The 16,768-nt window shown below is 39.6% G+C and overlaps 1 protein-coding gene across 2 annotated transcripts; it reads left to right on the top strand.

The window, feature by feature from the left end:
• Positions 1-722: 722 nt before the first annotated feature.
• On the top strand, positions 723-11,633 carry LOC137196684 (gamma-aminobutyric acid receptor subunit pi). 2 transcript variants are annotated; one of them, XM_067609456.1, is made up of 6 exons: positions 723-805; positions 3,779-3,861; positions 7,879-8,016; positions 8,585-8,737; positions 10,375-10,565; positions 10,764-11,633. In XM_067609456.1, the coding sequence occupies exons 2-6, from the start codon at positions 3,804-3,806 to the stop codon at positions 11,127-11,129; spliced, it is 906 nt and encodes a 301-aa protein (XP_067465557.1). In that variant the 5' UTR covers positions 723-805; positions 3,779-3,803; the 3' UTR covers positions 11,130-11,633. The 2 variants fall into 2 exon arrangements, with proteins under 2 accessions (XP_067465557.1, XP_067465556.1); XM_067609455.1 differs by lacking the exon at positions 723-805 and adding an exon at positions 3,442-3,488.
• The last annotated feature ends 5,135 nt before the right edge of the window (positions 11,634-16,768 follow it).

Consider the following 16,768-nt stretch of genomic DNA (forward strand, 5'->3'; position numbering starts at 1 on the left):
ACAACCAAACCTGATGTGCACATTTTGCTTGGATCCCCATAACAAGACACAGAGAAATTAAAGCAAAACTTGATAGCTAATTTTGCTCATAAAGATTATGAGTATTGATATGTTGACTGACAGCAAGACACACTGGTCTGTTCATGTGTAAAGCCCCAGTTATACAGTTGACAGGACACCAGTGTTCCACTGGGACCAGTAGAGCTGATAGAGTTCATTCCTGTTGTGCTGAGCATGTTTGCTTTGGAAATTGCACTCACAGCTTGATGCCAAACAGCGGAAGAAATTGATTACGTAGTTACATATGATGTAACATCAGGACTTTAAGAATGGATGTCCTGCACAAAAAAATATGTTCAGTGTCCTGAAAAACAGAACAGACTTGCTGACTTGAAGCAATGATGTGGATTACTGTTGCTTCAGGCACAGAAGGGCTTACATCATCAATACCCAACAATGCAAAAAAAAAAAAAATCAGGCTGACTAATGAAATACAAATACACAGGAGAGGCTTAGTTTGCAAACTGACATGCTTGTTAAAATAGTCTATTAGCCACTGTTGTGACCTTTGGGCCCCAATTCTGCAGGACTACACAGCCACCATATTCCTCCGCCAGCGCTGGACGGACGAGCGCTTGGTGTTTGAGGGCAACAAGAGCCTGAGCCTTGACGGGCGCCTAGTGGAGCTCCTCTGGGTCCCTGACACCTTTATCGTTGACTCCAAGAAGTCCTTTCTCCATGACATCACCGTGGAGAACAGGCTGATCCGCATCTTCCCCAACGGGACCGTCCTTTACGCACTGAGGTTGGATAATGAACTAGATTTTTGCATTATTGGTTGCTGTGTTTGTTTTTCTGCTCCAACAGACAATGAAAATTTGGCCAGAGAATGGAGAAAAAATGGGCTGATGGAGGGCGTGTGGGTTGAATTTGAGATAATGTGATTGCAAAGCAGGGAGTTGTGTTAGTTCTCTTACTTGGGTATTGGATTTCATGAGTGGAGGAGCATTTGATCTGTCAATACACGGAGCTGTGGGCTATCAAAGCAACATAAGTCCCGTTAGGATCCTTTCAACAGATATTGCTCTGTGAGCGAGGGCTTAACGTCTGACAAGCTCTTGACGAGCTCCTGAAACGTGCAATACTTTGGCATTTTGATTAGATGTTGGGCCAAGCAGACAGGTTATAGATAGAAAGGTTATAGATGATCCAGCAAGGAAATTTGTTCAGCTCTTTTAAGCCTGTGATGATGGGATTTTCACATCGTAATATTTTTATGTCACATGCTTTAACCTCAGACTGTCTATGGATTGTGTAAGAGCTGTCCGTGGTCCTGATTTGACTTCACTCACTCGGTGCTTTTGTGCCTTGTCCTCAATGGTGCTTAACTTCTTTTCATGCATACAGTGTAGAGGTGGTTACACATGTTCTGGTTACACAATGAGGAGGGGAAAAAATGCCACACAGGAGACATCCTCACCGTTCTAATGGCAGCCTTGCAACTATCATGAGGGTAAAAATGTATGTGGGAGTCTCGTTATAGTAAATTGTGTTGGGTATTCGGGCTCAGCTCAGTCTGGCCTCACAGTTAATCATATTTCCATACACTGCAAACATAAGGAAGGGACTGCAGTGCTCTTCTTCATGGATGAGAGGAGGCATGAGAATATGCTTGTCTGTGTTGCCATTATGTCTAAGTTTTGATGTATTATTTTTAACAAGTGCGTGCCATTGTTATGCTCAGTGTGACTCCATTTGTGATTTATGTTGCTCTGAATGTGTGTGTGTGTGTGTGTGTGTGTGTCTGTGTGTCTGTGTGTGTGTGTGTGTGTGTGTGTGTGTGTGTGTGTGTGTGTGTGTGCTTCATGGACATTTGCCTACATACTCCATACAAAAGCTGCACACTTTGTGGGGCTTTAGAGAGGAGGAAATGTGGAGGATGATGGCACCTGACAGTCACAGAGCAGGACCAGTGAGAGTAAAACAAGCCTAAAAACATAGTCAGGAGAGGGATTGCCACCTCAGGGAATTGGGGCTGTGAAAAAGGACAGGATGAAGTGAGAAATGTGAGGTGGTGGAGGAAAAGGACAGCTGTAGTAAATGTTTCAGTGCTGTGCCAGGGGGAATACATGAGAAAGCACTGAGGTGGAGCAATTTAGAGGAAAGACTCAATTAAAGAATTTACACTACAGTACTGGTTGCTACATTTATGCAGGGTCCAGTTTATATTTGTGATGAAAAAATATAATGAAACCACAAATCAAGGCTAAAAATACAGTGAGGACCGAAAATGCTCATTCATCAGGGCCTTGTAGTAAATTGTTTTCATAGTCAAGGATTTTCTGAGGGTCTTCTTATATTTTCTCATTTACAAGTTAGCATGCTGCAGCGTATTGGTTTATAGGAAATAAAGCAATATTCAATTCATACACAAAAATCAATGAATCATATGAATTACATGTTGAATTGTTTTTCCATATCTCCATATAAAGTTACTGTGTGTATATATATATATATATATATATATATATATATATATATATATATATATAATCATTTTAATTTGTAATTTATGTTTTGCCTTTCAAACTCATCAGAATTCTTGTATGTCACACCACAGCTAATATGTTATGAACATTTGATCATCGATATAAATATGTTTAATATGAATATTAGAAAGAATCACACTAATGTGAACATTTGATTATATTCATGCTGAATCTATCATGTCATGAACTTTTTCATGTTGTACATGTTGTGAGCGTACTGGGACAAACCTTTTATATTTCATCAACTTATTATCATTTATTTCCAAACTATATAAGGTGTGAAGCTCCTGCATCTGCTGCTCACTCCAAACTCATAGAAAAACATTTGTGCAAAGAGAATCAGAGCAAAATTACACAATTCTTAGAATTTTGATGCATTTAGTGTGGCTTTTTACATACCGTCCTTGATTTACAACACGACAACAATGCAAAGTAAAAAGACTTTGTTCTGTTATGTGGGGGCAGAGCAGGTGAACTCAAGTGCAGATACTCAAGGCGAGGAAACAGCTGGGAAACTGGGCCTGGGGTGTGGGCTGGAAACTGGGAACCAGGAGCTGAGGATTGGGCTGGACGCAGAGAAGAGCAGGGATCCAGGACAGGGAGGCAGGGCTGACGAGACGAGACGAGGGGCTGAAGACGGAGCAGACAGAACTGCAGGGAACAGCAGACAGGGTTAGGCGAGGGAAAAATCAGGCAACAGCAAGAAAACTGAAGTGTAGACTGATGGGTAGCAGAGTCTACAATCTGGCAGTGTGGAAGTGGCAGAGCTAAGTCTTTGTAGAGGATTGATTGCAGATATGAGGTGCAGCTGGTTTGGCTCTGCCCCGACTCCAGCACACCTGTCTCCACTCACACAATAACCCACACACACACACAGGGAGAGAGGGGGAGAGAGCCACCGGGAGAGCAGCAGCAGGCCAGGGACACACTGATATGGAGGTAGAGGGCTTGGCAGAAGATGTCCCAGGGGCAGATGTAACACATTCCCCTTTGCATGCATGACATAGAGAGATGCATACTTTCATATACACAAAAACTGAGCCTATACATCAGATAGAATAGATAGATAGAAAATAATTCAAAAATCTGCTCTTTTGTTTTTTAGAATAAACACCTGTGCACTCTGACCATTGTGTAAGAAGAGTCTGCAGAAATAACATGTACTATAGCTATTATTTTATTTCATAGAATTCCCTTTTAATAACAACTACTACATTTATGTCTTTTAGGATTACCACCACCGTGGCCTGCAACATGGATCTGACTAAGTATCCCATGGACAAGCAGACCTGCACCCTACAACTGGAGAGCTGTAAGGACACTTCATACTTAATCAAGAAAATCAGAAGGGTGCAGCTTGAAGCTGTGGCAGAGAGTTGGTGGGTGGGCATGATTTCAAATGAATCTGATCAAACCAAAGGATCAAACAGATCACTTTCTCTCATCTTCTAAATTGCCGGTGTGTGTGTGTGTGTACGACAGCATGCTTATGTCACACAGCCAGACAGATACTGAGGGGTATGCTCCAGTCATGATGTTGTATCTTCCTGTGTATGTTCATGTTGTTATAAATTACTTGATTACTGTCATGAAAACAAAGATGTAGCTATAAGGTAGTTCATGTGAAAGTTGTCTGCCTTTAAACAAACAAGCTTCAGCGTGCTAATTAGTAAGCTTTAGAAGTGTTGGTAGGTGTGTTTTTGAAGCTAAGCTAAGCTAATTGTATCCTGGTTGTAGGTCCAAAGTTAAAGGTACCTTGTGGAGTTTTTGAATACTAGTAGCGTTACGGAGCATTCTTTTCACAGTTGGGTCCAGATTCTGTTTAGTGCATGTGCACTATTTTGCTGATCAGCAGTTGGTCTTGGTGATGGACAAAGAGCAAATGGCAATTCATCAACAAAAGGCAGGGAAGAAGAAGACTGCTGGCAGGCAAATGTGCATGTAAACAATGCAGGAGTTAGAGTTGGAAATGTTTTATGTGGAGGGAACTGCATTCAACAGGTTTGTTATACTTCAATCATGCATACAATGTGTTCAGAATATAAACGTAGCTTTTGTTTCTTTACAACAAAGCTCCACAGGATACCTTTAATGCACAGCCATGAAAGTGATATTAATCTTCTCATCTAATTCAAAAAAGCAAATACGTGTATTTTCCACAATGTCAAACTACTCTGTTAGTGCTTTACTGATCCAAATATTCTTCTGACAGCAGTAATTTTCCCAAAAGCCCTCTTGCACCATGTTTAAGGATTGGCCCTGTCCCTGATAATGAGCACACCTAATCTTACAAATCCTTTAATCTCAAATTAATATCTTAAGGAGGCAACTCTCCGCCAGCAGGCTTAGACAGTGTCTTTGTTCACTTTCTAAAATTCAGGGGTTTCTTGACATTTTCCTGAAATGAGAGGAGTGATTTGCCTAATTTCAACAACTTTCCATTGATTTCAAGTGGAAATGTGTTGGCAGTATGTTTATAATTAAAACAAATTATTATTAAGATTAAATTACATGACATGATGGATTATTTGGCTGTGCGATCCAGGTTTGGAAGGTAGAAAAAAAATCTCCTCTCCTTTCTTTGCCTCCCTCGCTCATCTGCCGTCTTTGCTTTCCAGCTCTATACTATTAATGCCAACCAGCCAGGCTAAGCTAAGTCTGATCCCTGCCAGAAGCCCACCGGGACCTCAGTGCCAAATAAAACATTTAACGGCAACTCCATTCCCACTTAGCAGACAAAAAGACATCTGGAAGTTGAAGTTAGGTAACTGAGAGGATGATGGATCCCTCCTCCACTGCTTCAATAATTGCAGGCTAAATATCTGCATCTTTCTCTTTCTTCCACCCTCTTACAATTTCTCATCCTCTGCTGTTTTCTGTCTCTTCCTTTCTCATCTCCTTCAATCTTGTTCTCCCTGTCTCTTTATGAAGATGTATATTCAAGGATTTATGTCTTTTAATGCTGTGCCAAGTGGCTCCTCTGCACAGGAGGTTTAAGGTTTAAAAGACAGAGTCGTTGTGGGAGGCTGCTGATCAGGATTACGGTAAAATATTTAGTGGGTTATGACAGCAAAAAGAGTTGCAGTCTTTTGTGATCTGTGCTTTAATTTAACTTTTGGTGGCCCTTTCATAACTCACTGAGCGTAGATGTGTCTAATTGTTTACAAGGGGCCAAGGGGCACTGGAAGGTTGAATGTACCCCCGTGTAACTCTTTCCATGCTATTGCACATCATGTCACTACCCATTTGTGTCTCTAATTTGTACAGTAATGTCAGGGCTTTAGGTCAGGAAAATAATGAGTTCTTCTGGTAAGAGAATCATAACGAGAGAGAAAACAGTGGATTTCCAGGACCTTTCAGCATCAAAGTCACCATTGCCCTTCATTAGGGGACTTTGCTCTCAGCATCATGGCTCACCCTGGTCAATAATACATGACTCCATATGGGTTTAAATGGGAGAGTGATAGCAAATTAATGAGCATCTCATATACACTGGATTATAGAGGTGTAATGGCGCTTCTTCTTACTTTCCTTATTCTCTTGCTCCCTCTGCAGATAAATTAGGAAAATACACCATAGAGGCTTAAGCCTTGTTAATCACACTTTTTCCTCCTTCACAGTGAGTTATGGAGCTCAGCAAATGTTGTCATCAGAACCACACCACTTCTTCGTTTGTTTATACTATTATAGTAACCTTGTACTGACAAAAGCACAACCACATTGGCATCTTTGACACCATTAATTTTGCATGCCCTCTTATTCCAAGTTTTATTTGGGTTATGAAGGCTCTCTAGGGCCCGGTGCAATATGCATGATTATTCTGTTATCGTATAAAGCAAGAGATAAGCTTTCATCAGGACTTTATTTTTCATTTCTTTTGCTATCCCCTTTGAAGAATTGAGTGAACACCAGAAATGCATTTCCATTAGCAATTCCTGTTGAATCGCTCTGTGTCAAACTGTGTTAAAGCGAATAATGGGAGAATAGTCTGGTTCCACTGCGACTTTAACTGTATACATGAGACTTTAACACTGTTTTTTAAGGCTTGGTTGAAGCGGTTACATACTATGTTAATTTCATGTGTTGATTTACTTGAGTGTTGCAATGTGTAAGACCTTTACTGTTATGGCTGAGGTTGTTTTTTGGACCCAAAAGCAGACATGGAAAACAGAGGGATGGATGAGAAAAGATGGTTTAATGAGCGACCTTTGGTAATGGAGGGTAGAAGGGAGGGGGGCTGGCGTTGGCAAGGGGCATGCAGGCTGGAGAGGGGGTTGTGTGGCAGATAGAGGCAGGTGGCTTGGTGCGCTTGGCGTGGTGTGGCTAGAGAATGGGCTTGCAGCTGAAGAACAACAGATGACCAGGTGGACAGGTTGACACTGGAGACCGGAGCACGGGAGAGGTCAGATTAAAGGAAGCACAAAAAGAGAGCACACGAAAATAACTCTAGTATTGATAATACTGATCGGCTGACAGAGTAGCTACCACTGAGGTGACTCAACAATCTGGTGACGAGTGGAAGGAGATCTGGAGGATTTGAGCTGTGGCTTGATTAGCTGATTGTAGACAGTAGTGGAATTGAACCCAGGTGCCAGGTCAGGGAAACAGCGCCCACCACACACACACACACTCACACACACACACACACAGACAGACAGACAGACAGACAGACAGACAGACAGACAGACAGACAGACAGACAGACAGACAGACAGACAGACAGACAGACAGACAGACGGGAGGAGGAGACATGGGAAGACAGGGAAAAAACAGAAACACAAGGAGAAAAGCAAGAGACCCAGCCAGAGCCCTGACAGTTTACCCATTTGCTTCTCAGGGGTAACATAATGTCGTTAACTAGCTTTTAAAGGGGTTTTCAAATTCCCTTTTCCAAATGTCTCAGTTGTGTTGATATTTAGCATGAGGGGGACTTAACCACCCACTTTGGATTGCAATCCCAAACAACTCAACCATGAGAGGAGCAGATCTTAGTATAACAGTCAATTAACATTCCAAGCTGTTCCCACTATTTCTAAATTGGGGTTTAGTGAAAAACTACTTATATTGTATCTATACCATCATCAGTATCATCATCATTATCACCACTATCATTATAGTTATAACAGCTTCACTGTATCATGAGAAGGCAAAAGCTTAATGTGGTGGGTAAATGCTATTACTGTTCATCTGTTGAGCTGTCATTGAGCAAGGCATTGACCCTCAAACTGCTGCAGGAGAAAACACGTAATGATGAAAGTGATATGACTAACATTCACTTTTGTGTAATCTTCCCAAAAAACGTCAGTTTTCATCCCTTTCTTCTCCTACAGGGGGTTACAACACCAATGATGTCATGTTCTACTGGACCAGAGGGAACGAGTCTGTCAGCGGCTTAGACACTCTTCAGCTGGCCCAGTACACAGTGGAAGACCACTACACCTCTGTGTCAGAGGCCATCTATGAAACTGGTAACTATGACATTTAAAAAAGGTTACTCCCAGGGCTAGACTAGTGGCTGTGTAGCATGTTTCAACAGCAGTGCAGCGTCCCTATGGGAAGGTTTTGAAATGACTGGCTTGGTGACTCTGAAAGACACTGAGAGACAGCAGTATACACCTCAGACAGCTGTCACACACGGAGCACCAATTTTCCTGTTATTGTCATTTTCTACCTTTTTTAAAAAAAAGGGCCATCAGAAAATTGAACACATAGGGGCTTTAGTTGCAAAACCTGACCAAACTAAATAACCCAAATACATACAAAATAATGTCAATTCTTGTCTTGCCAGTCGTAATTTTCTACACTGAACACAATAAGTGTTAGGAGTACAGTAGTAGTGGTCTACTTTATTTACATTTGTTTAGTTTTGTGCTAATATCTTCAAATGAAAGTGATGTGATGACATATCACTTTAATATTAAGCAGTGAAACACACCACCTACTGTTTCACTATACTTGTCTCTTTTCTTTTTTATAAATTGCACATATTTTCGTTCAATCAAGTACATTTACAGACTTTTGCCCTTCCTCTCAAAGGCAACTACCCCAAGCTGGTCTTCCACTTTGAGCTGAAGAGGAGCATTCTATACTTCATACTGGAGACTTATGTCCCCTCAAGCCTGCTGGTTGTCCTCTCATGGGTCTCCTTCTGGATTTCCCTGTCTTCTGTTCCAGCACGTATTTGTATAGGTAAGGCGAAAAGCAATCTTTCTATCACAAAAATGTGAAAACATGAGTTCCTGAGCAGATACCATACATTGCAAAACCTAACTTTCCAGACATGTACATATTACGTGTCATTGTAAATGTTATGTTCTGTTGTTATGAGATGAAGAATTCAACCTATCTCTGTTTCATTATCAGTCTCCAGTTTTATTCACTTTGCTAGTTGTGGCTTTGCTCTGACAATATATGCATTAGTATTCCTATACACATGCACATACTGAAATTATGCTCCACTTTAGTGAGCAAAAATGTTGGTTTGGGTATGATTTTAGAGGGCTGAGGGTTGAAGAGAGCATCTCTGACACAGTGTTATCTGGTGGGAACATCCAAACATAGATCCGTTCCGTTGAATTAGATCCACCACTCCTCCAGGGGGCTCAACATGTTCTCAAAACACACAAATATACAAGCTATCCTACTTTATGGTGCACTGGATGTAAAGGGATTGTTTCTCTTTCATGTTTCTTGTGTTGCTGCTGTTCTTTATTCTTGAGTGTGAGTGTCTGTGCATCTTTACCATACCATGACTGACTAAATTAAAGAAATAGGTTGTTGTTGTTGTTGTTGTTATGGGAAATGCACTTATTCACTTTCTTGTAGAGAGTTTGATGGGAAGATCTTTACCACTGTCACGTCTCTGGAGCCTGTGACTGGAGGTGATTAGCTTAGCTTACAGAAAGAAAAAAAAACAAAAAAAAACAGCTAACCTGGCTCTGTCTAAAGTTTAGAAATAAGACCAACCCTAACCCTAACCCTAACCCAAACCCACCATCTTTAGCTTACTAAGTAACACATTGTATCTTATTTGGTTACTCCTCTCATCAATGTGAGGTTGGCAACCAGCTGAAACTCCAAGAAGTCATTGCACCTGGCCACTGTTTGCCAATGAAAGAGTTACAGCATGTAACTCCCTCAAAAAACACAACTTGTTGTCTTTAAATTTCTGTTTGTGTACTGATTAAGCAAACAAGATACAGCATGTTAGTTACTGAGCTTTAGAGACGTTTGTGAGCCCAGCTAGTTGTTTCCCCCTGCTTCCAGACTTAATGCGAGGCAAAGATAATCAGCTCTGTTCTCTAACTCCATACTTAATGCATGACTGAGAGTGGTATAAATCTTCTCACTTAACATGAAGCAAATGAGCATATTTCCCAAAATATTGAAGTGTGTCTTTAAATCAGAACATTTATATATGTATATAAGGACATATACACTATATAGATGTGGACACAGAGGATTGACTGTAGATATCTGGTCATCATCTCTGGGGATGTGGGATCTATGATGTATGGGAAGTCATTATATAGTCATTGCACCCCAAGGTCACCAGCAGGAATGCAGCACTGAATGCCAAATTGGAGTCATAAACATTATGCCTTAATGTCATAATGGTGTCTTCTCACGCCTAGTACTCCTTGCAGCCTTGGTTTTTTTGTGCACCCCTTATTTTCTTTTAACGCAGTCACATATAACATACTGTGCCTCAATTGTCTCTCTGATTATTAACCATTCTTTTTATGCTGTAAATTTAGGGTAATCATAACTGTTGGTTGGTAACTGTTGATTGTGGTTCACTAGTCTGTCTGTGTTTTCTGTGACAGGAGTGACCACAGTGCTCACCATGACCACTCTGATGATGGGAGCCCGGACGTCACTGCCCAATGCCAACTGCTTCATCAAGGCCATTGATGTTTACTTGGGAATCTGCTTCAGCTTTATCTTTGGGGCGCTCATTGAGTACGCCGTGGCCCACTTCTGCACCCTCACTTACACCGACACACACATTCTCATGGTGAGACCCTACTGACTGTACTGTCTTGTCGTTCATTGTTGTGGTCATTGCTGTTGTTATGGTCACAGTCTTCACCTTCATCATTATCATCATCATCAGCACTGTGTGGTAAGTCGAGCATGTGCTGAATGCTTTGGATTTTGCGCGTCATCTTTTTGTTTACACGCGCAGCTCATTCTTTCTCTCGCTCTCCTACAGTATGGCCACCAAATGCACGACTTTGACGACGAAATGAACGGCATCGTCACCACCATCTCCAGTCACACCAACAGGGCCAAGAGACGCAAGGAGCCTGCCGCAACTCCTTCCCCAGCTCCCGCCTCCACAGAACTAACAGTCAGTCCGTCCAGCCCCTCAGGCAGTGAGCCTAAGCCCGAGGCGACCCCTCCGGAGCCCACCCACTGGTGCTTCACTGTCCTGGCCACCCTCCGCAAACTCTTCAGCTTCATAAGCTGCTGTCACGTGAAGAACCCCCACCACATAGACAACTACTCAAGAGTCACCTTCCCCCTGTCTTTTGTCATGGTTAATCTGCTCTACTGGATATATTATCTCTACTTTTAGCATTTGCTCGTGTGCAGCACATTTCCCAGAGAGTGTGAGACCGAGCGTGTTTGTAGTATTTTACTGTATGTATGTACAGTAAGTGTTATTTAGGTGTGTTCTGAGATGAGTGTTTACAATTTCTACATTTGGATTCATGAGTGAAGTAGCGTACTCATAAAGAGTTGTTTTCAAAGATAGAAAGAAAGAAGGAAAGACAGAAGGAGCAATGCTTATAATTACAGCTCCATTTTTAAATAATAGTGAGCTTGAATTGAGTCATTGCTCTACAGCTGTACAGCTGGTTTTGGCATTCCTGACACTGATTGATGAGATTTGATAAATTCTGAGATGAAAAGATAATTGCCTACAAAGATAAAAACGGCCAGTCTGCATCTTTCTCACTGCAGCATATTTATTTTAACTATATCGCTGTCTGACACGGAGAAGGTGGAGCTGTAATTTAAGGCTTTATGACAGAATTTGCCTGCGTTGTTGAGGGAGAGCAAATGCCCATTCCACTTTGATTCTATTAATTTTCCATTTCTGCCTGCAGGTGCAACATTTAGAGTGAAATAGGAAAAAATAATGGATAGGAGAAAAAGGGTGAAAAAGAGGGACAGGGGAGGTGGAAAAATAACTCAACAATGGAGAGTGTGTTTAAAAACTATAGTCTTCCAAGGACGTCATCATTTCCTCTCACTGTTGAAATCTCTTTTTCTTGTGTGAGTTATTTTTAATCCAGTGAACAGCACTGTCTCTCTTTGCTGGTATTTGTTTTATTCACTGACACTATAAATGTAGTGGCCTTGATTCCTTCAGTTGTGTCCTGGAAATGTGGCGACCATGAACAGTGGCACTTGTCATCACACTTATCTCTTATGCCGTTTGACAAGGAAGGTAACCTGCACCCAGAGCTTATGGAACTCTGAAGTGTTCAACATTAAATAGATAAATAAGACATTATGAAAGTAATAACTGAGGAATATATAATCTTGAAATATGACCTAACCAATTGCGAAATAATTTAATGAATTATTAAACCTCAGCTGGTCATCTTTATTTAATTACAAATTTTTTTTATTCTGGTTCTGAAGATGGTTCCTCTAGCTAACATTAGCTAGCTGGTTGCACAGCTCTGGCTGGCAGTTGGTGAGGAGAAGCTAAGCTAGAGGCACAGTGATTGGCTGACGGTGGGTAAATATTTGTATGCATTGGCTAATGACAACTCCACACTCTCATATAAAGTGTTGCAGAAAAAAATGCCATTATGAAATAAAAAATAGACTTTTAGAAAAGGGCATGTTAAAATAAATTCTCTCCTTTTAAATTATTATAAACATAAGGATGATGACATATTTCATAATAGTGGATTGAGTGTTAATATTTTATTAAATGATTTCACAATTTTTGAGTTCATTTATAGATTTTACTTAAAAAAAAAAATCCATATGATTATTTATTTCACCCCGTCCTATTTATTTAAAGCCCCTGAAAATAAGCAATCAAAGTTTAAAAAAATACATCAACAACACTACATATTATTTATTGTTTTTATATAAGAGTTTAACTGTCAAAAATGCTGATAATCTGCTTTGTCAGGAGTGTGTGGGTGAGGTTTGATCAGATTTAATTACAGGTTAACAAACAAATCCTGATTGCTCCATGGACCTAAGTGACATCCCCTTTTTTCCAGCTGAGCTCCTCCCACTACAGAAATCTCTAATGCAAAATAGTCAAAACTGTTCTAACATCGTCAGAAAATAATGTGTTCATGTAGGATATCATCATAAGAAGCTGATTAAGAAACTAAGTTTTCAGGGTCTTTAATACTGAACACTTTGACTCTCCATACTAACTGGGCAGGTGTAATAAACAAAAAGGTGTGAATATACAGGACAGCAACACCTGAACAAACAGGTACCATGTTTAAGTGAATTATGCAGTATTTCTCTCTTTTATGTGCTACTGTTAGAGTTTCTCACTGTGTTTTTGTAATAGATAAAGCAGGTGTCAGACCTAGATGTGTTAGACATTGTAGAGGATTTGAGTATGAATGAAATGGCCAAAATATTTCAACATGATGTCATCATCTGTGCATTATCCAAATGGAAAAATGCCATGATATGCCATGCTTGAGGTATCACTCCTCTCCTCGCTTTTTATAAGCTGTTGTCATCTTCTGCTGTGTGAGTATCGGGTGTTTCAGTTCAGGTGATGTGTTGGCTACAAGTGATGTGAACCAAAGAACCAAAGATTTCAACTTGATTTTACTGTTCCTCTTGGTTTCCCTTTAGTTTCTCAACTAGGAGATTTTAAGTGCATTTTCAAATGTTAATATCATGTTTCTTATTCATAGTAGAGTTCTTTAATAGCATGCAATCAATGAGCAGATGAACATAACACTTCATATTTCAGAGAGAAAACAGGATTCAGTTTAACAACAATGATGCATGTTTATTTATTGCTGTATTCAATATTGCTGTGACATACTCTCACTCTTAAATGAAAGCAGAATTTAACTGTCCGTTTTGTCATAATGCAAGTCTGAAAGGTTCCATTATTATTAACTACCATTTGATGTGTATTGAACATGAAGCTAAATTGTTGATATCTATTAATACTTCATTGCTTTTTAAAACTATTTAAATTCATATTTCTGCTGCATTGCTTCTCCTTTTGAATCTATTTTTAAGTATGCCATCAAACACTGCCAAACTGTTTGATTGCTCTCCTTGCCTGATGATAATAGAAATGTAGGATTTACTTTAGTTTCTGTTTTTCCTGCATGATTATCAAAGTATAACTTTTGTTTCTTCTGCTTTACTTGATTTTGTTTTGGTTTAATATGATGGAGAAGAATCATCATAAAATGTTCAGCTGAGTCTACTGAAAAGACTAAGATCTTGTATTTTGATTGTTAATGATGCAACTTTGTTTTGAGGTCTCACCTGGGTCCAAAAGTGCAAGATGCTCAAACTTATGTTCTCATTTTCAGTTTTTGAACTTTATTTATTGACAGGTTGAGTGATCGGTGACAGTGTTCATTTGCCGCCAGCTGAGCTTCTTCTGCAGAAGTTGGTGAGCGCTGACCCGATGAAAAGGTTAATGTGATAAAACACAGACTGTTAGGTTTTATACAATATAGCACCACGGTTGTAGTTTTGATAGTTATCCTCTCAGCGAATAGTACAAGAAATGAATGCCAATATGGAGCCAAAGAACCATAAAAGCAACCAATGAAGCTTCTTGGATACAAGTGGAACGTTTTGTCATGATGACAAACAAGATTCAAGAGTGACATTAATCATCTACCCAAGTATGGCTCCATGGTCGCAACTTCATAACGGACACCATTAGATGGTTACAAATACCCAAGAAAGGTGTGAATATTACAGAAAGATGGAACAGAACATTACAGGCAGCGTTGCCAGGACATATTTGGAGCAACTTTCCAGCAACTGTGGGCAACAGAAAAAAGGGGGAAAATTATTTCTGATGGACGACTTTTCTTTTCCCTGATGTGGGACATGTCAAATAATGCCTCAAGGTGACGTAGGCTACCAAACTCACAGTTCCTGGGACGTCTTCATGTGAAATGTATTTATATACTGTAGTACCATGTTAATATAGGCTTTGGTTTGCTTAACCTGTTGTAAATAAATAGTAACTATATGCATGTTTACTTGGTGTATGAATATGAATGATAGCAATAAAAGAGGTTTCATGTGCTCATGGTTAAAACTCTTATTTAATTTTTCTGTATTGCATTAGTGAGGATGTAGCATTAATGAATGAAGATGACATCATAATTTAGCAAAGCTGTTTGTTAATATATAAATTCTCCTTAACTGGAGCCAGAAGTGCAGGGGTTGGACTAGCTTGCCTGCAGACATGCAAATGTGTGTTGCAGATGTTAGGGCAGCAGTGTCCCTGTGGGAGCAGAGACTGGAAGTCTTAATTCCCTGCAGCTCCAGTAGCTCTGAGTCAGCAGAATATAGAATGAAAAATATAATCATCATACAGAACATATCCACACATACACACAAAATTACTTTTCATGGGTGAATTCTGTCATATGTAATATACGCCTTTGCTCTCTGGCGCTTCCAAGTGGAAGTTAACTGAATTTTTAATGATTTCATTACCCAGAAGTATGCAATTTGAGTAAACTATGAACTCATTTAATCTCATTAAATAAGAAATAACTTATAATAGCTTACATATAATATATTATCATAAGTTTTTTTTATATTATTGGTCAGTATGATTGACTTTATACAGGCTATTTGTATTGTAGCAAATGTATACAATAAGCTTTGGCAGTAATGATTAAATGAATTATTTTAGTTCTCAACTTACACAATATACCAAATAAATAAATCAATGGTAACATGTGAGAAAACAAGACACTTATTCCTGCAAGCACCACAGTAGCATAATATACACACATTTAATAAACATCAACTAAAACAAAGCAGAGCAAACAAAACAATGCAATGTTATAATTTGATTTTCTCCCTGGATGAACAGCGGCCTTGATGGGAAGAATCAGACAGCCTGGCAATGTAACCTTGAGTCAGTAACTTTGCTGCTGCTCAGTTGAAAACAGGAATGGGAACAATGTTGTACTAATGTCTCTGGTAAACATATTCATAATCCTCATACTGTAAATCCTGATCCTCAACTGAATCAATCTCTCTGATGCCAGAAATCTCTTTAAGAAGAGATCATCACTGGGATGTGGTGCCTTCACATGACCTTTGACCTCAATCACGAATATTTGATATTCAGCGTGGATCATAAATAGAAGGTTTTTTTTTATCATCTCTCCTCTCCTCTATGTCTACTCCTTCTCCTTCACTTCTCATAGTTATCTACACAATATTGTAGCACCTGATTGTTCACAGCATATGCAATATGCTGCAATAATGTGAAAAAAAGTCCTGAGACAACTGCCAAAATGTCATCATACAATAATAACAGTTTCACACATAGAACTTCCCAGTTGAGAATTGATATTATTTATTTGAACTAAATCATATTCCTGGGGTGCCGCAATGAGAATCACAGATAACCTTCAGACTAAAGCTCTTCCTCTACAGAGGGTCTTTTCTGTCTCCAACCTTTCCCCATACATGGGAAAAATTCAGTCCTGCACCAGATATTGCCAACAAACCCCAGTTACAGACCTGGTTCTACAAGCTGGCTATGCTCAGCAAGTAACATCGACCAACTAAGCTTAACCCACTTAGCAACCCCTGTAACATGCTACATTTCTGCAGTTGTTCTACACAAATCTTGACCGATTTTCTAATATGTTTCTAATATGTTTTACAGGTCAAAGGTCTAGCCAGTGGCTGACATTTTGACTGGTCCACATGTAGCTTTGTATCTATCTATAGCTTGTATCTCTTATCTCTTATCAGGGCATAAAGTGGCTTTCAGCATTTTTAACATTCCTAAGTTCACCTGAGTTTGGGGGCAAAAACGCTGAAACATTATCTGTTTCATTTTCAAACAGTCCAGGGGATAATAACAGTTATTATGAATGAATATGAAAATTACACACAGAATTGTTATTCAAGTATTCTGAGACATCCTTGTTGTGAGAAAACTGTCATGTATCTTTGAAAATCAAACACAAAGTAGTAACTCTC

The sequence above is a fragment of the Thunnus thynnus genome, chromosome 14 (genome assembly GCF_963924715.1).
Source record: "Thunnus thynnus chromosome 14, fThuThy2.1, whole genome shotgun sequence".
Lineage (NCBI taxonomy): Eukaryota > Metazoa > Chordata > Actinopteri > Scombriformes > Scombridae > Thunnus > Thunnus thynnus.